The sequence below is a fragment of the Serinus canaria genome, chromosome 1A (genome assembly GCF_022539315.1).
Source record: "Serinus canaria isolate serCan28SL12 chromosome 1A, serCan2020, whole genome shotgun sequence".
Lineage (NCBI taxonomy): Eukaryota > Metazoa > Chordata > Aves > Passeriformes > Fringillidae > Serinus > Serinus canaria.
Window position 1 is genome coordinate 35304775 of NC_066314.1, and position 24884 is coordinate 35329658.

Here is a 24884-nt window from a genome sequence, read left to right on the forward strand (position 1 = left end):
ATTCCACTGGAAAAAGATTATGCTGAATACACAGACAGTGGTTTTCTTCAAAACTGGTCAAAATATATAAATATGTTGTATGTGTAAAAAGTAGAAGTTGCTAAAATATATCTTGTGCTTGCTTTGTTCCTTAAGCACACCAGGAGCTTCAAGTTAAAGCATAGTATCATTAAGTGTGCAGATTGCAGCCACATTGTTATGTATTCTGAAGTCAATTGACTGTACCCACATAATGTTTTGTCCATGGCTATGGATATTAAAACAGTGTTCTTTTAAAAGTGAACATGCATGGTGTAGTCAGGATTGGCCACAAAGAAGAAATTAAGCTATTGACACTCTTGTAATTTTTCAGCTGTACATTGTGAGTTCAAAGTAGCATGTAATAAACTTTTGAAATTGATGGATTTTATAACAGTAAATTGTCTTATACTAGGCATCTAATCAAGTAGCTTGTCTAGAGCCTGCTTCCTACTATAGCAGTGAAGAAAGATTATAAGTGGACAAGTAGCTGTGCTTTACAAGTCTTTCGAGTTGGACATTATTTGAGGGTACAAAGAGAGACCAAACCTCACTAGTCAGCAGTATTTCAGTTTCAAGTAAAAGAAATTATTTTTAACATTAAATATACTTTTCTTTTTCTCCTCAGGAGTATATTTTAAGACAAGTGGCATCAATGTATCTGAAGCTTGGATGGCCAACAAACAATTTAAACAAATCACTTGTTCAAGCATCATACCAGCATGAGTACTGTTATATTTATTTTTTATTGATTATTTGTGAAATGTAATTATAGAAATGCACCCCCCTAAAAATTAGTAATGTTAAGTATAAATCAATCATAATTCCTTAGCTCTGTCACCCTTCTTTTTTTTTCATTCTGGGTTGCAGGGAAAGCAGAAACATGTTGTGAGATGAATTCTTCTTTCTTAAGTTGGGAGAACATGATTTCCTAAGCCCTAACTTAATGCCTGATTACTGTGGATTTCTACAAACCTCTACTCATGTGTCCACTGAGGTCGGGAAGAGTGCCTAAGTGTAAATGGGGGCTGGTTTTGATCCATGACCTTTCTTTAGTTGTTGCAGGCTAAACTGACTCTGAGATTTGTAAAGCCGGATTGTCTTTGACACATTGCCCAACTACTGGTTGCTATCACTTGTTACAAGTATTTTTTTGTAAACATTCAAGCACATTTGTTAAAGCAGCCTTATTGCTTTCTTCAATTTGGACAGAGAGCTGCGTCGGGAGGTCATCATGCTGGCCTGCAGCTTCGGGAACAAACACTGTCACCAGCAGGCTGCTACGTTAATCTCAGACTGGATTTCTAGCAATAGGAACAGGTAAGTGGAGCTGAAATGTGTGGCTCACATCTCTCCCACTGAAAGGAGTGCAGCTCTTCCTTTCCTGCCTGCCCTGTCTGCTGTGCCCTCTTGTGCTAAGTTTTTTTTACGGGACGAAGCAGAGGTTGCTGGCTGTCATTTAAAAATGTCTGCGGGGTTTCAGAATGAATTATTTGACTTTGCATACATGAGCAGGTGGAGGGGATTCTGCCCACTCCTGGTCAATTACGGTCGGATAATTCTATGCTAGAAGATGAGAAGGCAGGTTTAAGGATGGATTTAAAGGAAGAAAGATGAGTGAACACCATGTTGTCAGACAAACATGAAACCTGTGTTGAGGTAAGAGAGCAGAAGGTGCTAAACATTTAAAGCAGTGATGGGGGTTAGAGACAGAAGGACTGAGAAGTAGGGAGGAGATGTGTTGGAGGGAAATGTTACAAGGTATTTAAGGGTGAAGACTTGCAAATTAATGTGATTCAGGAATACATGGAAAAGCTCGGGTATGTTTCAGAGGGCAGATGCTATTAGAGCTGATACCTTGAGCATTAGCAGCACTGTAGTGGTTTGACAGAAAATATGTAAGTTAGGCTGTCAAGACACAGGTTTATTCAGCTGAGGCAAAAGAACATGGGCCATGGATTGTGTATGAAGTTTATCTTTTAAAGGCAAGCATCTAAGAAATATGACATAACTGAAATTTCAAATAGTTAAGTAAGTAGTGATCTATGAACAATGAGATCAGCATGGAGTATAGGTTAAGACCACAACTTCTTTAAAAAGAATAGTGGATTTTCTGATTATGTGAAATATGTACACTGTATACATTTGTACATGACATAATATTTTGGTTTGAAAGAGGATATTTTACTTTCAAATACAAAAGAACAAGATAAGAGAAAAAGTCTCTCATTTTTAGTCACAGTCTTGTATTAGCTTGGCAAAAGGATTATATCTCTCTAGCCCTACAAGCAAGCAGGATTTTTCAGAGATTTCTTGGACTTACTGCTGTTTGTTTGCAATTAATTTGTCTCTGTCTGTCTTTGTAATCTTTAAAAATCCTTTCTGGGCATACCCAGTTACAGAAGTGTCCAAGTGTTTTTTAAAACCAGCCATGAAAGTAAATTACTTTCTTATATGACTTTGAAACTTCTGGAAAAAAAATAGCTTGAAACTGTTACTATGTACCTTTAAGTAAATAAGATGTGTGTGAGGTGGAGGGTTTTCTTGTGTAAGGTGACACCAGATATATTTACCATGAAATATATGTCCCAGGGTTTTATATGAATTCTTACCATAAGCAGCAACAATCAGTATGAAGCTATTTAAAGAGGCAATTATAGAGAAAGAATCATTGGAAACAGTCTGCAGAAGTAATTTACTTAGATATTCATTTGCAAAATTAGTTAATCAAACCTAGCATTACCTATTAGCATGCACAGCAGTAGATTATTCACTGTTAAAAAATGCTGTCACCCTGCAAAGCTACCTGCCTGTGTCTTTCCAATAGGATTAAGAAAGGAGGCATCAGGAAAGAAAAACATAACAAAACACAAGCTTTATAGCTTTACTAACAGTAGCAAGAGAGAAAAGGAATAAATTTAAGGAGCTGTTTGAAGATTCATCTTAGCCTTTCAATGGGGCCATTTTTGGTTGCAGAAGATTGTGGTTGCCAGCATATGATGAGTATTATGATAAAAGCACCACAGCAGGGCAGAGGAGAATAGCTACTAAGTTAAAGCAATGTGTTTCTCAAAGGAACTGCACAGTTTTGAAAAATGGCTGCAGCAAATAATGTAATTACAGAATAGAGATTGACAGTCAGCTGATAAATAGGGGCACAACTGGCAAAGAAGATAGAGACACACTTTTATATATTTTTTAAGATTGTAGGATTTGTTCTGTCCTGCGCTCCAGAATTTCCCAGTTTTCTCAGAACGGTCTCATATCCTGAATGTAACTAATATATGGGCAAAACTCATTTCCTATCTACTTACATTGAAACATTACAATAGACCACTAGTAATAGCAGCTCAGTAAACATAAAATCAGCTTGTATTTCACAATAACAGCATTCATAGGGTATGTCAGTGTTCTCTCAGGAATGTTCAGATCCTGTTGAATCAGAACACTTTTAAGCTAACTCAGTCTGAAGCCTGAAAGTAAAACAAGGGCTCTTTTTCCTGCTTTTTTTACTAAGAAACCGATGATTCCACAATCAGAATTTAATTAGCATGGTGTTTGAGTCATGCTTCTGCCTCTTTTAGCATTTTAGAGGCAATAACTAGCTCAAGTGCAAAGGGCAAGCAGATAAGTACAAGATATATGCAGAGAGCCCATCTAAGAGGTACCAGTTTGTATTTTTTGTCATCAATCAAGTGTTTTGCCCTTAGTAGCTGTTTGTGAATTTGCTGCAAACAGTCTCGTCAGAACCTGTAAGATTCCCTCAGATCTTGTTTCCTCAAAAGAAGGGGGAACTCACGCTCCTCTTTCTCCAGACTTCTCTGACAACTGGTGAGAAAAGCTGGTGACAGATACAGAACCTGTATGTATCCTTGCCTATTCCATTCCTTATCAGCAATTACTGTAAATGTTCTTGGGTTGGCCATTCCCTATTCTGAAACAAAACCATGTAATTGACTGATGAGTGCAGAAAGCCTGGGTTTGGTGGGTTTCCATAGCCAGAGCCCAAAAACCGAATTCCAGAGAGCTCAGAGATATTTTGTATATAGATATAATTTGAGTTTCACTGTGACAGTAAAAATAAAGGGTAATTTGCAACTTTACCACCCATCCCCCTCCCCCCGAAACTTTATTCCAAGATGACACAAATTTTTCAAAGCAGTAGAGACAATAGAATTAGGTTTGTGTATCAAGATTTTAATCAAGTGAAAATTAAGTCAGTATCAAATTAAAATGTGATATTAAATATCACATAAATGCACAGTCAGTAAATCATATAAAGGAGGGTTTTGATTCCGTGGCAGTTAAAGCTGAAATAGCTGTAACAGAGAATGTGCTATTGATAATACTGAAGAAATGCTAACATTCATAACTTTTTTAGCCACATTATTAATCTATGACTTTTTAGATGTCCTTTTGAATTTTTTTTTCTGTTTTACTTGTAATATTTAGTTTTGGATAAAGTGTCAGGTAGTACAATAACATCTAGCTGTGTTTTGCTGGCATATGCTTACAATTGCTGTGGTTTTTAGTAATTACAACCAATCTGGTAGGTCCAGAAATGAATTGCCATCTACTCTTCACAATAAGAAAGTTAAGTAATCATGATATCAGATACTGTTGCATTTTGTAATTATATGCTGTTCACTGTGCAAAGAATTTGCCACTGTTCACCAAGAAAAATAATGGTCACTCTTGGCACAAGACCAGAGGTCCTCTTGTGTTTTCAGTACTGTTTGAAAAAGCCCTTAGATTTCCAACTACAGTGCTGCAGATTTTCTTCTGGAATTAGGGAAAAAACCCAATTCATATGTGATCTACAACACTAGCCTCTCTGCATGAAAGTGGAAGTCAGCTGAGAGGCTGTGAAGACTCGGACTTCTTAAGTGACTCAGGTTTTGCTTAGTTTTTGGATGCTTGGCTCATAGAGCAGAATCAGACACTCAGAGTTATGCTTCCAACAGGGGGATTTAGGGGCCTCTGAAATGCATCTGGCAGCAGCCACTGTGCTGTGAAGAGCCTCTTAACATGAGATTCTGAAGTGTGAGTGGGCCCTCTAAGGGTCCAGCACTACAGGTAGTAAGAAGGATACCTATATCAAATGAATACATAAATGGCAATCGTAGAGTATGAGGTCCTTGCAAGAAATGCCTTTCAATATTGTCACTAAAGCAGGAAAGTGCTCCTTTTCTTTTCCAGAACAGCTGCTCTTAAACACCATTTCAAACAGTAGTGCTGAGAGTCCAGCAGTTTTCTGTGCCTCAGTTTAGTACCTCAGCCCTGTGTCTGCCAATGCAGAAAGCAAGCCTCATGACCTGTCCGTGAGGTGTTTGGGACAGTATTAAGATGCTGCAACACACTTTCCTCTTCTAGTTTCAGCTCAGCCTCTGGGATTTATTTAATTAGCAAGAGAAATGATACAGCTCTCCAGTCTAAAGATGAGACAGCATTCATCTCAGGAAAAAGGGGCTTCAGTGCCTGAAATACCAGAAATACTTGGTGTGCAAGGGGCTTTAGGTGGTATTGCTCATGACTTCCTTTTCAGGGCAAAATGCAATGGAAAAAAAAGGACCATAACTGAGAGAAATTTGTTTGTACAAGGAGCAAAGCAAACACATAGCATCAGAAGCAGAAGAGATTGTAAGGAGACATCTTGTTTTGCTGGTTTAGGAATTGGTATATTCTAATCCTTGCAGTTGTTAAAAAACAGTCATTATTTCTTTCTACTGAAGATCTGAAGTTAGACCCTAAAATAGGTCTTGCAGTGAATTTAAGTAATTTTACTCTTTTTAAATGACTGGTTGCTTGGAGGGCTTTATTTACTTCTGTACGTCTGCTCCTGTACGGGAACAATGGAAACCCTTGAAACTTTCATGTTGATGTTCAGAAGAGTACAGAGTAGAAAATATCTAACCATGTTGAAATTTCCCTTGTAGTTTGAGAATGTAAAGTTACTGGGGCTCAGTCAAGAGCAGAATGTTATACAAGAGAAGCTACTGTTGGCTGAAAATAAAGATGTTTGTGTCTACCTTCATTTAACAGAGCTCATCCCTGTGGAGCTTTCATGTGTGAAGAAATACATTATTCACACTCCTTAGATGTAACAGCATTGTGGTTCAGCCTAAAAAATTAACAAAATTACCATTCAATGCCTGCCTGAGCTTAATAATCAGCCTTGTTAACCCCTTTAACCTTCACTGCATCTATTCTGAAAGAAAAGCATGTTTCTAAGAGGATTAGCATTTTAAGATTTCTTGCCTTGAATAGGTTGAGTAAACATGTATTTCTGAAATTCAGGAAAGAATGCATGGAGAGCTACAGTATGTAAACTCCTGACAGGTGATAACAGGGGTTAATATTCAAATACACACCATGATGGCTCAAAGCATAACTTATCCATAGACATGAGCATGTTTTTAAAAACATCACTGTGGGTGCAGGCACAGTTATCTTCCAGCTACTCATACCATACATCAGCTACAGGTTGACACATATACATTTCTGCTGGCAAAGTTGCTTGTGGATGTGTGCTTGCTTGAGGCAGAGTTAAACAGGATGATGTAAACATTAATATATGAGAGAGCTGCTTCTATTTGAGACAGCTGATTTTGCCATCAGCAGAAAAAGGAGTTCTGATTCTGTTAGTAGGGCTGTGGTAACGCTGTTCTGCTGACATGCAGCCCTGAACAGTGGGAGATGATAGTATTGCATCATCATAGACACAGTTATGTGCACACGTTCTGTGAGATGTTACTGGACCTTTTGGAAGGCCCCAGCTAGTCATAGTTGCTTTCCTTTGGTCTGATTTTAAACTTCTTTAGAAACTTAACCATTGCTATTTATTGCTGTCATTTACATGGAAGCAAAGTACCTTAATTAATTGCCTTAATTCTCCTGGAAAACTTAGGGTAAATGCATTTCACTGATGCTGATGTCATATCACTTTGGGGTGATTTTAGCTTTAATGCATTTTTTACTATTTGTACTATTAATCTTCTGTCACAATCACTCTGATCAGTTCTGCTGATGTTTCATTGAGGAGTGCAGGCTGTTGCACTGAATTAGGCTAAGCCAGCATCCATTCTGTAACCCATGGGTTAATGAAGTTTGCATTTGTCTGTCTTGGTGAATGAGGAGAAGTAGAGGCTGATGGACAATTCTGAATGCAAACACAGATATTTTAAAGCTGTTCTGGTCTAATAATCCAGATTTTTCTGAGAAATCTGGGAGTGCTGAGGTGGGGCCATGTCACGGGACCAGTGGGAGCTTTAGACAAGTCCTCTCTTAGCCTCAGATTTTGGCAACAGTTTCAATTTAAGGAATTATTCTGGCCCACAAGTACTAAGGATGGCAGATCAGGTGTATTTTAATAAACTGAATTATTTATTGAACAGACTGGAGATGAAAGACAAAAGATCTTAATCAGAGTTAATAACTACACAGTATAAAACTAAAAGGAACTACTAATAGATTACAGCATGACATAAGGCAGTACCTATATTAAAGCTAGAAAAATATATAGTATTGATTAGGAGTCAAATGTAACTTACCGCTGAAATAATGACAATGTGCACAGATTCCTTCACTCAGTCTCAGTGGGAGTAATGGGGAACCAAGCACCCCAACTCATGGGAAAAACTCCATACCTTCCCATGGAATATCTAGAGGATTTCTGCCTTGTGAGAGTTTGGTGTAGTTTTTATAGTTTGTAAAGTGAGGTGTTTGTCAGTGAGAAATCCAACTTATCTTCTGGATCTCACATCGACATTAAGCTTTTTATTGGCAATGGTGAGTTGCCAGACCAGTGTTAATCCTGTGGTGCCAAAAGAACTCACTACAAGACAGCTATTCCTGTTTCAGTTACCTGACTGGTTAACAAGCAGCAGATAAGCTCTTGTGGGGCAAGGTGCCCTGCTACAGGCCAGAGATCCTGAAAAGAGAAGAGATGAACTTTCCCATTCTGTCTGTGGGTTTCAACACACAGAACACATCTGTGTTCTTTTGCATTACCAATGGATCACTTTTGGTTACTAAGTAATGAAATCAGGATCTTACATCTCTGCACACTAATACTAAACCACCTCATCTTATCTTTTAAAGTCTAATAATGTACTTATGGACTTATTCGGTGGCTACTGTTCTCTGTTTCACTTCTGTCATGCTGCTGTGGTGGTTAGGAATGTTGGTTAATTCTTTATCATCTTAAGGAATCTGTAAATAATGAAGTTTATGTTTTCCATCACATAATTTGAAGGACAGTGATAATCAGTAAGCCAAATTTGTGCATTGTGAACCTCCACACTTGTTCATGCAGATTTTGTGTTTCCTCTACAAGGAATAACAGATTCATGTCCATCCACCTGCCTGAGCTGCCAGTGAGGTGCTTAATTGCCTGCACCTTTAACAACTCAGTGGAAATGCCACCAGATAAACAATTGCAGGCATGTATAGGAGTGTGTTGCACATCTATAAATAAAACTCCCTATAGATCCGAGGGAGTAGTAAATTACCAGTCATTAATTGAAGTAATTTCAATGAAGTCTGGCTTAGGTGATAGAAAATCAAAAGGTTTTCCAAACAAGCATTTTTTCTTTCCTTTTCTTCCTCCTTTATTTCTCTATCTAATTACATGTGGTAGACAATTTTTTTTCTGTGTTTCACATGGACACAGTAGTGCTACTGTCTTGCGACAACTTAGAAATGTACTTGAGTTTAACCGCCTACATAAGTATTTGTGAGAACATGGCCAACAGGTTAATTACTTTTGTTATTTTCTTGGAAGAGGCACTGGGTTCTTTCAAGGGATTGACGCCTAGCAGCTATTTTTGGAAGTTGTTAGCAGCCAACATGAAAAAATGAGAAGTATTTTAATTTTTTTCACACATGAGTGTCTGATAAATGTAAAAAAATAAAGTGAATCCTTTCTTCTGTGTTTGCAACCCCTAGAAGCTTTAATTACTGAAAAAAATCAGGCATAGCTATTCATGCATTTTGAAATGTTTCTGGAGCCTTGCCAGCTAATGTGAGCCAATGTTGCTGAAGTGATTTACTAATTAATAGGTTGTTACAACATTTGAGTAGAATCTTGCACTCAAGTCAATAAAACTTAAGGAGGAAAAACTCACTGTGGAGTGCATGACTTAATCAAGGACTTAGCACTCTGAAAGGCCATCTGGGTCTTAATAGAGAGAGGACTTCATCTTGTAAAAGGTGAAACGGGGGTAGCTGGTTCAGGCAGTGTTTTTGTCTTCTGACTTCTTTGTGTCACCACGTTAAAATGACCCTGTATGTAGTGATTATGGATTAGCAGTAATTAATTTGAAATCCTTAAAATTTAGATAGATTAGCCTCCAATTTTCTCATTCAGGGATGATCTCTCCACAACTTTGCAAAACAATTGATCAGAAACAACCATATTTTTGTTGCAAAATACATATGTATGAAGACATATCTACTGAGGGATTGGTGCCAAAAAGAAGTACTTAACTCATCACTCAGTTATTAAAATCAGTGTTGAAGAGTTTGACTATGCTGGTTGCATGTTCACATGTGGGGGATCTGCAATAGGAATGGGAAGGAGCAATAGCAGTAACCATCACTTGAGGGATGATGTATTCTCTGCCTGCCTCTGTCTGACCCCTGTGATACCTGAAACAGGGACTGTGCAGAGCTTTGCCCCAGACACCTTGAGTAGCCACATCCTCAATTCATGTCCCCTGAATTCGAGGTGGGACAGGAGCCTGGATGTCGAGCCCATCGCAGCTCTGGGCCTCAGTTTTCAAGGGAAAGTTCTGCCCTCTCTCTTTAGACTGGGTATGTGCTATGGCAGAGGATCATCTCCTTTTTCTGCACAATGGTGCCAGCAGCATGACTCCTGGAGTTTGTAATAGAGAATGGGAGTATAAGATTTAGGATTGAAATTTTTAAAAATAAGCTGTATGGTGCTCTTTTTTATAATGGAATCTGTATTACAGATCTGCCAACAAAGTACTAATTTTTCATTCTTCTTTCTTATCTGAGCCTGTAACCTATTAAACAAGATTATAAATACAGCCATCAAGAAAAATAGGCTTAAGTTAAATGTAAAATTGTTGCAAAAATAAGAATAATATTCCTGATTAATTTTCTTTGTCAAATAGAACCCTAAATGGTGTTGAAACTTGTTACTTAATCAAAGAACTGTCTAATCTGTGTGCATTTACATTAAAAAAAATTAGAACACAATTTCCCCAGAAGATAAATAATTATGGTCCAATTTTATAAGCGTATCTTCAATTGTTAGAACATACTTTAAATAGGAGCAAATATGTACCAATTAATTACGACTTAGAACATTAGTCTTAGCTCATTGTAGAGCTTTATAATTCACTCGTGAAAAAAAGAAACCCCTGCATAGCACGATTTTAATTCATTTTTTCTAACTGTTTAATTTTTAACTTTTTCTCCCAAAGTGTTTAATTTTTAAATGAGCTCAACTAGCTACACATTTCATTCTCACCATCATATCTCTAATGCAAGAAAAAGAAAGTTTAATAAATTGGATCAGTATTCAAATTAAAGCCATTTAAAGTGATGCTCTTAAACGTTTATTTTTATTCTTCTGAAGTATCCATCAATCATGTTAGCTCCTTAAAAATGAGAGCAACCTTGAATGCACAGATGAGGTTTCACTAACAGCAGGATGTGTTCTGCAGCGTTACAACCCAAGCAGTACCAAAATAATGGTAATTTTATCCACTTGATTCGGTTAATACAAGGGGCAAACATCCACATGCTGATCTAGTGCCTTGGAACTGCAATTTTCCAGGAACCTATAATACTGAAAAACCTGTAGACTGGAGAGATTTCAGATATTTAGATGATGATAGAATACACGCCCAAGATGACTGGATGAGTGAGAAAGCAAAAATCCCCACAAATGGACAAAATTCAATTAGAGGACTCTCTGTAGGGGCAATAGTTAAAGAGAAATTACTTTGGGGACATTTGCATTTTCATAAGCAATTTTCATTTCCACAAAAGGAACCCCCCTTGATTAGAAGCCTCTCACAGGAGTAGTTTGCAGTGTTTCCAAGCTGTACATTTTGTAGTTTCTGAAGGTAAGCCTTTTAAAAGCAGTATTTGTGTTCCATGTCTTGGTTTGTAAGGGTTAAGTTTTTTCACATTGTCCTAATTACTTAGCTTATAGGTGCAGACCTAAAATTTTCCCTGGAGCAGTTGATTGGATGATTTTGATTAGATCTGCTGCAGTATTGCAAGTATGCTGCTACTGATTTGGTGGCAGTAGAGTTCTCTTAGCAAGGAAAATGGTGACATCTAGGCTATGATCACGGGATCAGCTCCATCACTTGTCTTAAGGTCTCCTTCCTTCCCAGAGATGCAAATGATCCTGTGCCTACTAACTACACTGCTGCTAAAAATTGCTGGTGTTGCCCCTTAGAATGTAAAAATGGCTAGGTGGGAAAGCCCATTGAATTGATATGTTTTAATGTAAATTCTGAAAGTGAGGATTGCTGTCTATTAGACATACACTTAGGGGTTAGACATACACTTCTAGGTACATCTCTGCTGTGTCTGTAGGAGCCAAACACAGAGTGACAGTCCTTCCAGCCCACAGTTCCTACCTGAATTGATGGGACAATGGTACAAATGTTTCACCTTCTATGCTTGTATAAGAAACATAAGCAAGGTAGGAAATTGAAAGCCCAGCTGAGACCTTTTTAGAAGAACACTGTACATATGCACATACTATATATACACTAGGTCTGGATTTGGTAGTTTAACTGTAGTTTGAATTGATATTAATTTAGCTGTAATTACAGTTCTCTGTGGCACAGCTGGTTTTGTACTGGTATTATATGCTAAAACCCCCCCCCAGATCTTTCTGTTTTCTTCACTCCTGACAATATCAGGTTTAAGTATCATTATCACAGCACAGCCTTTTTTACTTGTATGTTACTATATGAAGATGAAGCACTTTCCAGCCCAAGCAAGGAGGGGTTTCTGGCTGCTCAGGTCCTGTTGTAAAACAGTGCAAAAGACAAGAAGAGCAGATTTGGCACAGAGCCCAGCAACAGTGATAAGATCCTGTACTAATTTGGAGAGCTTATGCTATCTGTAGGTTATGTGGCACATTGTGAGTTGATATTTTATAGTCTTCTGACAACCTGATGGTGTTGTGAAGAAAATGGCAAGCATGTGCTACCCTTTAGAAAGCCCATTAGGATGGCCTGTAAAATGTTGGTAGCAGTAAAGAGAAGCAAATTTAATTTTCAAAGAAACCCATTACTGTTGGACAATAACTTTGAAGTCTCAGAAATGGTCCTCCTTTGTATCCAATATCAGGAGGCTGCTTGTTTACCAAAATGCTAATACTGATTTCTCTTGTAGAATCCCTCTCAATGTGAGAGACATTGTCTACTGTACAGGAGTTTCACTGATGGATGAAGATGTATGGGAGTTCATTTGGATGAAATTTCATTCTACCACAGCAGTGTCTGAGAAGAAAATCCTTTTAGAAGCCTTAACTTGCAGTGATGACAGAAACTTGCTCAACAGGTAAAAATATTCAATATTTGAATCTGTTACTAGTAATCACTTCAACAGTTATGGATCATCACTTGAGCTTTCATCTAAAGGACAGAAATTTGCTTTCCAAGTACAGGCTTACTGTCTGTTTAAACCATCTTACACTTTTGCATTCATGCATATGAAAATTGACACATATTATATTTTCAGTTCCAGATTTTCCTTTGTTCATTGGAAATGTTTAAAATACTCATTGGTATTTTTTTTTACCGTGTCCTTATTTACCATGTCTTGACCAATCTGATCTTACAGATTTTATAAAAGTGCACATGGAAAGTTGCACTCAGCTTTTACTGAAATCTTTTTACATCGAGAATTTTCTGATTCTTAAATGTGTCTAGTCTTTGGAATCATAGAAATAAACTGAACTCACTTGGAGACTTAAACAATTCAGCACTGATCTTTTTTTTCCAAGAGCTTTTTGATGGACTGATGTTAGACAATGTGTTTGTGAAACTAAATGTTCCTGTTTCTCCCACTAGACTTTTGAATTTGTCTCTCAACTCCGAAGTTGTCCTGGATCAGGATGCAATTGATGTGATAATCCACGTAGCTCGAAATCCACATGGAAGGGACCTTGCTTGGAAGTTTTTCAGAGAAAAATGGAAAATACTGAATGCTAGGTAAAGATAAAAATTCTTAATTTATTTTAATTTTCTTTTCTTGATATAATTTGTGTAAGTATTGTATAGGTGTTTATTTATGTAAGTTCCTGAATCTAGTTCCTTCTCTTTTAATCCATGAATAGAGATGTCTCTAAATATGAAATAGCTACATATGAGTCATAAATGCATTTATTCATGGATTTTCACACACACTCATAGAGACATTTGTCTCTTAGCAATATCTGTATATATATTAGTGTATTGTGTCTGTGCTTATGATAATGAATTTTATCTATATGTCAAGTGCTGCAGTCTTATTTTTACACAGAGAAAAAAACGGCAGTTCCCAATAGAATTTTTCTGATTTAAAGCTGGATAGAAAAAATGCTCTTTTCAAAAATATTATTTCAACTGTGGAAAAAATGCACATTTTGACGCATTTCCCTTTTCAAAAGGATGTTAATATAGTGGCATCCCCTTTCTTTCCACTCTGTGTTTCAGGTGAGTTTCAAGTAACATAGAAGCAACATTTTGAATTAAAAATAGATGAACAGAAAGGAGACAAGGTTGCTCCTTACACCTGCTTCTCTTTCTCTTTGAACAAGTGCTACATGCTCCTACTCTGAAGCCCAGTCAACATTTTAAAATCCTTTTTGATGAAGATTTTGATATTAATTCAATGAACCACAAATTTCTGTAGTTCTTTAGGAACAGCCTGAGGGCCTGAAAGATTGCACAGCAGCTCATCTGATACTGACAGATTAAAAAGGACCACAGCTTGGATGAGATTCAGATTCTCAAAGGCAGGTGTCCAAGATTTTAAGGCATCCCCTGCCAGGTCGCACCTTTGGTGTTGGCAGGAAGGGCATTGCAGATCTGTTCCATTCTGAACTTGTGAGGAGCCAGCTATTGTACCACAGAATATTTGAAATTATATATTTAATGTGCTGTATTTAAGCAACTAAATCCCAGTGCCTGATGAATACAGGTGCAAACTTCCTATAGGTTTCACAGCATCAAAGAAAGAGTCAAAGAAACCCAGACACTGAGTTTAGTTTTTCTAAAAATTCAGAGAATTTTTCATTCTGTTTTGGATTATTTGTAGTAGTATAGTGAGATTTTAGAAGAAGTTCATCTGAGAAAATAGGTTTGAGCTGGAATTGGTTTTGGAAATTTATATTGCAGGAGCATACTTCTTGAAAGCCATTTCCAAAGAAGCTCCAAGAGTGCTGAATTGTTTAAAAATTAAGAATTCTTTGCTTTTGGTGTAATTATTCCAGGAACTGGACTTTTAGACAGAAACTGGATGGCAGATGTATCACTATTACACAAGCCAGTTCAGGTAGCAAATAATTTTTCAGGCTCTTTCAGGGATTTATCCAGAGTGTAGGCACAAAGCCATCACAATCTGTATTGCTGCAAACACATATGCTGTAGTTGTGTCCTGCCTTAGTAAGTATATTTATCTGACAACCTGGCTAACACCTGTGATTTTAGATGTGGACAATGTTAAACAGTGTAGACAAATAGAAAATCTTTAACAAACTGTGCCACATGCCAAATCTTTTGGGTTGTAATTTAAAGTAGCTTAACTTCACCTAGAATTTGAATTGTACTTATTTCACTTGCTTGGGATGCATCACTGTGTAATCTGAATTCATAACAATCAGTAAGGACTCATAAAAGACCATTTATTGTCCTTTTAAAAATGAAAATAACAGCGAGTTTATCTTTTTGCTCGACACTCTCTTTGTGTTACCTTCATTCAGCTTGATCTCCAAACACAGGTCAGAGCCACCAAAAAGATTGTAGCAGTTGCTTTTTCTAAAAGTGACATCCAGTTGAGTTTCTTTTGATCACCAAAAGATTCAGTGCAGTTAAATGAAATAGTTAATGCAAGCTGTACATACATGTTATATATCAAAAGTAATGCTTTGTATTCATAGATTAGAACTTTTTAGAGGAGACTGTGAGAGAGCAGAATCAGTCTAATTAATACCTTGCCCCTTGACTGTTCAGTGAAGCAGTGACACGATAGCATGCAAGGTCCTGCCCCTCAGTCAGGGCAGTCCCAGGCACGCCCACACCCAGGCTGGGCAGAGAAGTGATTCAAGAGCAGCCCTGAAGAGAAGGGCTTGGGGGTAATGAGAAACCTCAACATGACCTGGCCATGTCCATTCACAGCCCAGAGAGCCAGCCCTGGGCTGCATCCAAAGCAGTGTGGTCAGTAGGACAAGGCAGGGGATTCTGCCCCACTGCTCTGCTCTGGTGAGACCCCACCTGCAGTGCTGTGTGCTGTTCATGTGTCCCCAGAGTATGAAGGACATGGAGCTGTTGCAGCAAGTCCAGAGGAAAACCATAAAGTTGGTAAGAGGACTGGAGCACCTCTCCTACAAAGACAGGCTGAGGAATGTGGGGCTGTTCAGTCCAGAGAAGAGAAAGGTTGTATGGAGACCTAATAGCAACTTTCCAGTATTTGAAAGGGGCCTACCACAAAGCCAGAGGGGGAGGCTTCATCAGGAATTGTAGTGATAGGGCAGGGAGGAATGGGTACTCATAGAAGAAATAAGTTAGAAATAATAATGAGAAATTTTTTACTGTGAGGGTGGTGAGTCACTGGCACTGGTTGTCCAGGGAGGTTGTGAATACCCCATCCCTTGGCAGGGCTCAAAGCCAGGATAAGTCCTTGAGCAACCTGGTCTAGCGGGAGGTGTCCCTGCACATGGAGGGGTGGGGGTTGGAACTGGATGATCTTGAAGGTTCATTCTAATCCCTTAATGTTCTGTGATTCTATGATTAGGTTTCTGACTTGAGCTTACCACAGTACTGCATTTTAAAAATGCAAGCTTTATTGTGGACTTATGATTCAAGAAGAGCATGCACTTCTTGGAGCAAGTGCCAAGGACAGTGACAAAGGTCATATGACGCCTGGTGTATCTGACCTATGAATTCAGGTTGAGAGAGTTGGGAATGTATAGCCTGGGGAAGAGAAGGCTCTGGGGAGACTTTATAGCACCTTCCAGTACCTAAAGGGTCAAGGTGGTGACAAGGCAAGGGGAAAAAGCTACAAACTGAAGGAGAGCAGGTTTAGATTAGATAGTAGGAAGAATTCTTTCACTGTGAGGTGTTGTTGGATAGGACTTTGGGCAACCTGGTCTGGTGAAAGGTGTCCCTGCCCATAGCAGGGGGATTGGAACTGGATGATATTTTCAACCCCTACCGTTCTAGGATTCTATGATTCAAGAAGACTTTGTCCCGAGGCATCCTTTTACTACAATTATAACTTAATATTTAATTTGATTCAAATTTAAAATACTTTGTGTGAAGCATTAATTCAATAAGGTGATATCTCAGTGGTATTTTCCACTTAATTTAGTATAAAAAGTGTTGATGTTTCAGATAGTAAAGTGAAATAGCTGAGGGGGATTAAATTACAGCTCTATTTCCTCTTACTTTTAAACATAGCATGTTTAAAAGTAAGAGGAAATTCTAACTCTCAAGGAGTTGGAATTGCCATAAGATATTGTTAATCCTTCATATTTTACAGTATGTTTGTATTCACATTGTCCAGAGCATATTGATGATATATAATGTTTTCAAAGTCGTTCCTATAGGTTACACAAGTGACTTAAAAATTGAGGTGCCTAAGAAGTCTTTAATAAGAAATCTGTGAGACTATTCTGTGCTACAACTCGAAAAAGGGAGCTGAAAATACTACACTTGACTTCATGTTACCTGAGCATGCACTGCCTTGTCTCCTAAAGCATTTTCATCCTGTGAGCACGTGTCAGTGTGTGAAAATTTAATACATCAGATGCCTATAAGAATTCCTTCATTCTCAAGTGCTGAATCATTTGTCAGCATTTGGGAACTTGACAGTATTTGGGAAGGCATTTATATCTGTCCAAAGTAAATGGACTGTGCTGCCTCTAGAGACTGCACAAGTGCAAAGCCTGTACAAACGTGGGGCACTGGAGGGTTTACATCCACAGAAGGAAAGGTGCAATGGAGAGTCTGTGTCTCCTGAATGTTTCCCTGAAGTTCAGGCATGTAAGGCCCTGGTTCTCTTGTGCTGTTGTCTTTCCTATGAAGGGTGAGAAGGCTGACACTTGTAAGACCTAACACTTTTCCTATTTATTCTTGTGTTTCACACCTGCAAAATACTGTTTTGGAAGGTGACTTTTCTAGCTTTTTTATCAGCAGAGCTTCTGTAGAAATTGCTGTAAATGTCTGACTTCTTACCAAATATACATAATGGGCAGTAATCAGCACAGGTGCGCATGAGGGTATCAGTTTTAGTGGAAGGAATACTGTTACTTCTTGTTTGCTCTGTGGTGGATACAGTAGACTGTAAGAAAAATAAAATCTCTGCAGCTGTTTTTTATGAAGTTGCTTGTCTAAAGTGGATTGGTAACCTTGTCAAAATACCCCATCAAGAGGAGCTTCCAGTTTCCCAAACAGTCACTTATGTCTGAGACTGTAATAATAAAGGGCTTTGTTAGAAAGCCTAAATGTACTTAAAGTACCATGAAATCCCTGCTTCACATAGTTTGCCTCTGGATGTCTGTATATGCCAGTGTGACTGAAATTTTGGGAAAAGACATGTACTTGTTGAAATAGCCATTAATAATTCATTTATTAGTGGTCAGGGAGTAGGAGTTTTGATACCTCTAATAGTGATTCTCCTCAGAAGAGCTCAAGATAACAAGCAATATAACATAAACATTCCCTAAAACAGATTCTTCTCAAAGAGATCCTAGTTCTCTCCTCATTTTTCTATACCTATTGCTTTGGCTCTCCTTCTCTTTCTTTCTCCCCTTTGAAAGAGCTGTGGCTTAGAGTACCTAAGTATTTGAGGGTAATCAATTTAGGATTAACAGAAGCAGAACAGAAAGCTGTGACTGTGCTGGTTGGTTTCACTTTGAATTTTGAACTCTTTCTATAAATCAGTCTGGAGAAATGGACGATGAATTGAATTGTTCCCCCAAATGAACATAATTTCAGTAAAGTCTAATGGTAAAACTTACGCATGTCTGACAGGAGATCTGGATTCCCTGTCTTAAAACCAGTCATGTTTAGATTAGCTAGATACTACTTCGGACACACATGCAGATATAGATAAGGGTAACTATTTGTCAAGTGCCTTTTACTGTGCTGAATGACATCTAACTTGGCTTACTTCTGGTTTCCAGTGGAATTATACTCTTCATGCTGGAGACTGAAAAAACCCCAAGCCCCAAAACAACAAATCCCAAACTATTCCAACATGAAATGTAAAACTTTAGGAATGATCACTAGGTCAGTAGTGATACAGTGCTTCATTTGGAGGATTGAAAAAAACTTGTGGAAAAACAAGTGAACAGGAGGATTTGAACAGCCAGTTTCAAAGCAACTGCCTGCCAAATGTCATTCCGGATTGCTTCTGCATAGCCTTCAAATATTCCTTGCCCAGGCTTTCAAATTTTCATTCCAGGTTGGTTCTTTGAAATGCTGCATTGTGGCCCAGGGGATTATTTTAGTAGTATTATTCCTATCAGCATTATTTATTTTAATTATCAGGTAGTGGAACAAGAAAATTTGATGCAGCTCTGTTTTTGAGAGGCTATTTGTAATGTAGATGAGATGGATGAATACAAAATGCAGAGAAGGCTGCGGCACATCAAAAAGTCTGATTTAATGGTACAGCTTGAAGGGTTCCTCAGAATAATTCTCCATAGTTGCTGCCCTGCTCCTTCATTGGCACCAGTATTTTGAGCTTTATTTGACAGAATCACAGAATAAGCTGAGTTGGGAGGGATCCACAAGGATCATTGAGTCCAACCCCTGGCCCTGCACAGCACCATTCCCAACGTGTTCCCAAGAGCATTGTCCAAACACTGCTTCAACTCAGACAGGTTTGGTACTGTGAGCACTTCCCTGGGGAGCCTGTTCTGGTGCCCAACCAGAACTGGGTGAAGAACCTTTTCCTGATATCCAGCCTAAACCTCCCCTGACACAACTTTAGCCCATTCCCTCGGGTCCTGTCACTGGGCAACACAGAGAAGAGAGCAGTGCCTCCCTCATGAGGAAGTTGTAGACTGCCATGAAGTCCTTCCTCTGTTCTGTTTAGTGGGAGGTGGTTTGGTCCTCTCCTCCTCTGGAGCACTCACCTGTGCCTGTAGTTATACCCTGGGTATAACAGGTATTTCAGCCTGAAATACCAGTACCCAGTTCCAGTGCTATTCCCTTGATCACCCAAAATCAGTCCTATGTCTTCTCTCTTGATTACACTAGAGTACTCCCTAGTTTTCAGTTGACCTGGCTCCTGCAGTAACTCTCTGTGCACCTTCTTTTTGCTCTTGCAGGTATGGAGAAGCATTATTTATGAATTCAAAGCTTGTCAGTGGGGTCACGGAATTCCTCAATACTGAAGGAGAACTAAGAGAGGTAATTTTTTAATTACTACTGTCATGTGAGGCTGTGTTCATTGCAAGCAGGGAGCAGGGCTGGAACAATAGTACAGTTGTCCAGAAACTCTCTTCTCTCTGCTGCAGTTGATGGCCCAACTGCCTGTGCAGCACCAACCTGTTGGCAGCACAAGGATGAGGAGCAGATCACAAAAGCACACAAGTGTGTAGAGTTGGTGTCAGGAGGGGGACTGTGCAGGCAGTTCTTTGTGCTCAGCTGGAGGTGAAGGTTTGCCTTTTTCTCTTCACTATTGGTTGAGAAACTGGAGATGAGATGTTTCTATCTTCATTAGCTTACGCTACAGAGGGCAGTCCTTGAAAACATCGGTGTTCAAAGTAGAAGCTGCCAATGTGTTCTCTGTTTTTCTCACGGTATTTTCCATGTGGGAAAAGCTGCTAACTGAATATGCTGGCCAAATGACGCCACATTAATTTGTACTTCTTATTTAGATGGGAAAGACTTCTCATTTTAACTTAACACCGATTCTGACCGGGGTAGTTGTGCAGTTGTGCTACACCCTGTTTAGCACGTACTCAATGCTGCTCCAGATGGATACAGTGATTCTTACGCAGCACAACCACCATTACTTGAACTCTGATTGTGCTTTGATGTTTTACATCCAACCATTTGTCTGCACTCAAGTCTAGTGGCCTCAGTAGCTTAGGGAGAGGCCACAGGTGGTTTCCTCCCCTCAGGTGGGAATGACACTGTTGGTCAGGTTTGAGTTACTGCCCTGCACAAGGAAGTGTTCTGTACTCTTAGTTTCCACCTTCGGTATAGGATTAGTAATCTGCCTGGTTATACTTCCCTAAAAGAAACTGGTATTGTCAACATTTTGGGACAAAAAAGTACAGAGATCAGGTAAAGTCTGATTTTGATAGTTTCCAGGTCCCTTTCATGCTTTTAACTGTGACAGGAATGAGACAGTTGCAGAATCAACATTTTCAGTTTTGAGCCAAGATGCAGAGATGTTGCTGGAAGTCAGAGTTTAGAAACCAAGATGAATTTGGTGTCACCAGGAAAAAAAAATTAACTAGTTATTCATAAGTGTTGCTAAAACCATCTAATTTTGTATGAATCAACATAACCTGCAAAATATTGTGCAGATCAGCCTTGCAATTCTCACTTGAAAAGAACAGCAATAATTGAGAACCTGCCAGTGCCATTGGTTATAATAATTCAAGTGCTGGTGCTATACTTTGAGTATACACAAGAAGAGAGCAAGAGCCTCTTCAGTTTGCAGAAAAAAAAATCAAAGTTTTTTATAAGGGAAGGAGTATGTTTCAGGCATTCAAAGATTATTGAATGCATACCCACTTGCTATTTTGCCATTCTCTTCTCACTGTAACCATCCCTTCCTTTTTTCAGCAACTGACCTGTATTATATAACTGAAAGGGATCTGCAAATCAAAATAAAATTAATGTGTTTTGAGGCTTGATAAAACCAGAGGGCATCAGTACCGCCTTCTACTGATATTTGCATATAAATCTTAATTAGAAGCAATTCCAGTGCTTCCAGTTTGGTTTCTTAGGTACAAATAAAAGTTTACAGCAGCCATCTATGCAGTGCAGCAGTTGAGCTGCAGGAGGGAAGGAGGTAATTATATTAATGTGATCCAGCACTGACGTATCTATATCTTCCAGTGCAATGTGAAGCAATTGCATCACATCTAATTGACAGTTTGCTGTCTCAATATATTTCCTATTAAATCTTTCTAGTACTGCATTTACTTCTACATTGATGATGGAAGTTTGTCCTAAACAGCTGACTTATTTGTATGCACTTGCTTTCTTTAGTTGCTGCAAATTGAACCTGTTAACTTGTATTTCCAGCTAAAGAACTTTATAAAGAGTTACGAGGGGGGAGCTGCTGTCTCTTTCTCTCGCGCTGTGGAAACAGTGGAAGCCAATGTGCGGTGGCAAAGGCTTTATAAGGAAGAACTGTTCCAGTGGCTAAGAAAATCCTTGACACAGTAATGTGTCTTTTTATTTGAATGACTCACTGCAAGAGGAAGAGTGTTCAACATGAAAATCATGAAGACAAGATCAGATTGCAGGGATAAGTTTTTTTGGTTTATTGTTTTTTTCATTGTGGATTTTTCTTTTTACACTGAAATCTTGTGAAATTGTCAAGAAGATTTTCAGAAGAGAAGATCATGAATGCTTGTGAAACCCAGTCCTCAATGTACACAACCAAATACGATATTAAGTGGTGCATGTAAATGTCGGGGAAAAAACAAACAAAAAATCCTTCAAAGACTATTTTGTGCATGCTTGTACTGTCTCTGCCTGTATTTTAGCATGCTTATGTATAACAGCCACATTTTGTATGTGAGTTCCGGTTACATCAAAGTTGGGCATTATACAAAGCACAAAGACTCTTTGACAATCACTATTTCAATGGACAAAAGGAAAGCGAGGAACAGGAAATGCAGAAGGCTTCCAGCTTGGGGCGGTATAAGATGTAAAATCAACTTTCCCACTTGCTACCAGTTTGTCTGCCACTCAGATTGTCTCTTAATGATTACAAAGATGCCAGCTCATTTTTTGAGTTACCAATTGTATCTGCAGTCTCCATATTCCTTTATTTAAATAAACAGAATAGTGAGAGAGGAGAAAGATAAAAGGGCCAGGAGCAGGGTTAGAGAGAGAAAAGGAAAAGGACATCATCATTACATTGTAATCATACACATTTTTTCACTGCTGATCAGTCAAACAGTGTAGTTTCAACTGTGAGCGTGTGCTGGGGCAGGAGCTTTGTATTGATATCACAGAATCCATGAACCACCTCTTCTCAGCTACTTTACAAGGCACTGAAACTCACAGTGTCTCACCCAGGTCACCCAGCCTGTGCAGTAGTAAGTTTTTTAGCTCATAGTGCACAAGTAATATAAATAAACATAAGATGCAAATGAAAATTAGGAAAAAGGGAGAATATCTTGCATGCAAAGACTTAAAAATAATCTAAGAGGGCTGTCTTTCATGTGGTAGACCAGTCTCTGTAGTGATTTATTATGACAGACAGGTCAGATTCTCTATATGGGCAATACATTTGCAAACATCGAATATACTATTTATGCCATCATTGAAAAGTGAAATATGGAGAAAGTGAGGGGGGTGTACATGTGTTTATTTGTACTGACTAATACTAAGAACATGGTTTTCTTTCTGTTCCCTTGTACTTCACCTACACTATTGTTCATGAATGACATTTTTCTTAATCATGTTGTTTCTTCTCTATCCTTAATCTGAAAGATCAGTGACACAGTGGAATTGTACAATGACTATCTGCTCTCTGGAACTAAATGCTGAGGATAAAACTGGTAGGGTCCAAATACTCTCTCATGTCTACACTGTGGAGGAAAAAGCCACAAGAATTCACTTTTCAGGAGTCAGATTGCAGTGGGTTCAGAGGTAGAAGGTAGATGTGGGGCAGTGTTTCTTTGTTTCTTTGTCACATCCCAGGCTATCCCAACCATCTGACCATGTCATGGCTGTGTACTTTGGGAACACGTGGCCCACCAAAGCAGAGAGCAGCCATTCTGTCTGGTTGTTGCCCTCACAAGGCATGGAAATTAACCAACATGCTTTACACTTGCAGTTGCTTATCCCTAGTAAGTTGTGAATCAAAACATTAGTGTGAAAACAACCAAACCCAACCATCCTCAGATATTTTCAGAGTTATATGGAGAGAGTATTGTTTTCTGGGCTCTCATTCCCAAGGTATTCTGCTCCTCAAAAACTAGCAGACCCATCCCATAAGAGAGCTTTTGTACTGATCCTGCACCTGTTATTGTGTGCCCTTTACTTAAGGAGGCTGTTGTTTGTGGATTGGGTGCATGCAATCCTTGTGTGGGCATTTGTTCAGCTGTTCAGTGCTGTGTAGCACATTAGCTTGACTCAAGTATAACCAAAAGAAGAGGGAATCCTGTGCCCTTGTACTGTTAACTCTTTGCCTTATAGTAGTAAGCCCTAAACCTTTGTGCTGTGTTGCAGTGCTAGTGAACCTGCTGCCCAGAGACATTATCATGTCAGAGCTGATTGAAATCCTCCTCCTCCTTTGTATTTTACCTACCTCACAGGGGTGTTGTGAGGCTTGACTAATGTTAGCAAAGCACTTGAATATCTTCTTATGAAAGGCATTTAAAAGTGAAAAGTATTATTTTATGCGGTTGACCAAACTTGACCTTAATGCCAGTATGTAGCGTCAAATTTTTAATTTCTACTGAGAAAAATAATATACAGACTTTTTTTTAATAAAAAAACGCAAGCCGAATACTATTTAGTCTAACGTTCTCCCTGTAATGAAGGCCAAAATTGTGATATCCAAAGACTGTGTGGAAAGCCAAGCCCTCAAATATGAATTGCTTGGAAGATTTCAGAGATCTGAAGAGTGTGAAATGGTCTGTACCTTTACAATTTTAGTCAGTATTGTCTTTGATGACTTTTCTTTTCCAGAACCATAGATTGAACCACATACCTTGCAAGTTGCACATGGAAGTTCCTGGTTTTCCCACTGATAACAGTTTATTCCAAAGTCAAGTTCATTACAAAATTTCCAATTTTGTAATTTTCAATTTCCACTCTTGCTCATTTGGATTGAAGTTCTTGCACATTTAGCTGGTGTTGGATGTAAATTGATATTTTAGTGGCCTTGGGCAACTGGTCTGCCACAGATATCAAGTCATAAGTGTATACATTATACATACCTGTTGATGTGTTGCTTATAGTGGTTGTTTTCTTATAATGTTAGTATTATTGCTCTAAGGTTGAACTGGCCTTTCCATTATAATTCTCTATTATTTTATTTTTTATGTTTGTATTTTGCTGTTTCACACTGAATCGGGATTAAATTTAAATTGATTAAATCTAAAAAATCCCATAACTGTTTTCTGCAATATTCAAACATCCTGCATTTTATTACACATCTTTAGAAACCTTTTTTAAGAAGTTTCACACAGTTGTGTGTTAAAGAATAGCTGATTCCTCATGGAAAGTTCTAACACAACCTGCTTAGAAAAATCTTTTTATCATATTGATTTTCTTTCTCTTTTATCAGTCCTTTTCTTCCCTTGTCCATGTCTAAAGGTGGTCCTCATTTTTATGATTTGGATTGTGATTAGGAAGCCAAGTACTCCATACTTTTCAGCATTTTCTAATCCAGTGTTTAACTTTGTGCTTTCTAGTGAGAGGAGATTGTGCAAACTGTGAATGCTGTGTGGACAT

At 38.5% G+C, this 24884-nt stretch overlaps 1 protein-coding gene across 1 annotated transcript in view; it reads left to right on the forward strand.

Moving 5' to 3' along the window:
• TRHDE (thyrotropin releasing hormone degrading enzyme) overlaps positions 1 to 24550 on the forward strand; it is a 205761-nt gene extending 181211 nt beyond the window's left edge. The window contains exons 14-19 of the mRNA XM_030238218.2: positions 647 to 744; positions 1231 to 1338; positions 12409 to 12576; positions 13089 to 13229; positions 19556 to 19637; positions 21492 to 24550. Of these exons, the coding sequence (XP_030094078.1) occupies positions 647 to 744; positions 1231 to 1338; positions 12409 to 12576; positions 13089 to 13229; positions 19556 to 19637; positions 21492 to 21635 (741 nt within the window). The 3' untranslated portion in view covers positions 21636 to 24550. The remainder of the gene's footprint in view (positions 1 to 646; positions 745 to 1230; positions 1339 to 12408; positions 12577 to 13088; positions 13230 to 19555; positions 19638 to 21491) is intronic.
• Positions 24551 to 24884: the final 334 nt, after the last annotated feature.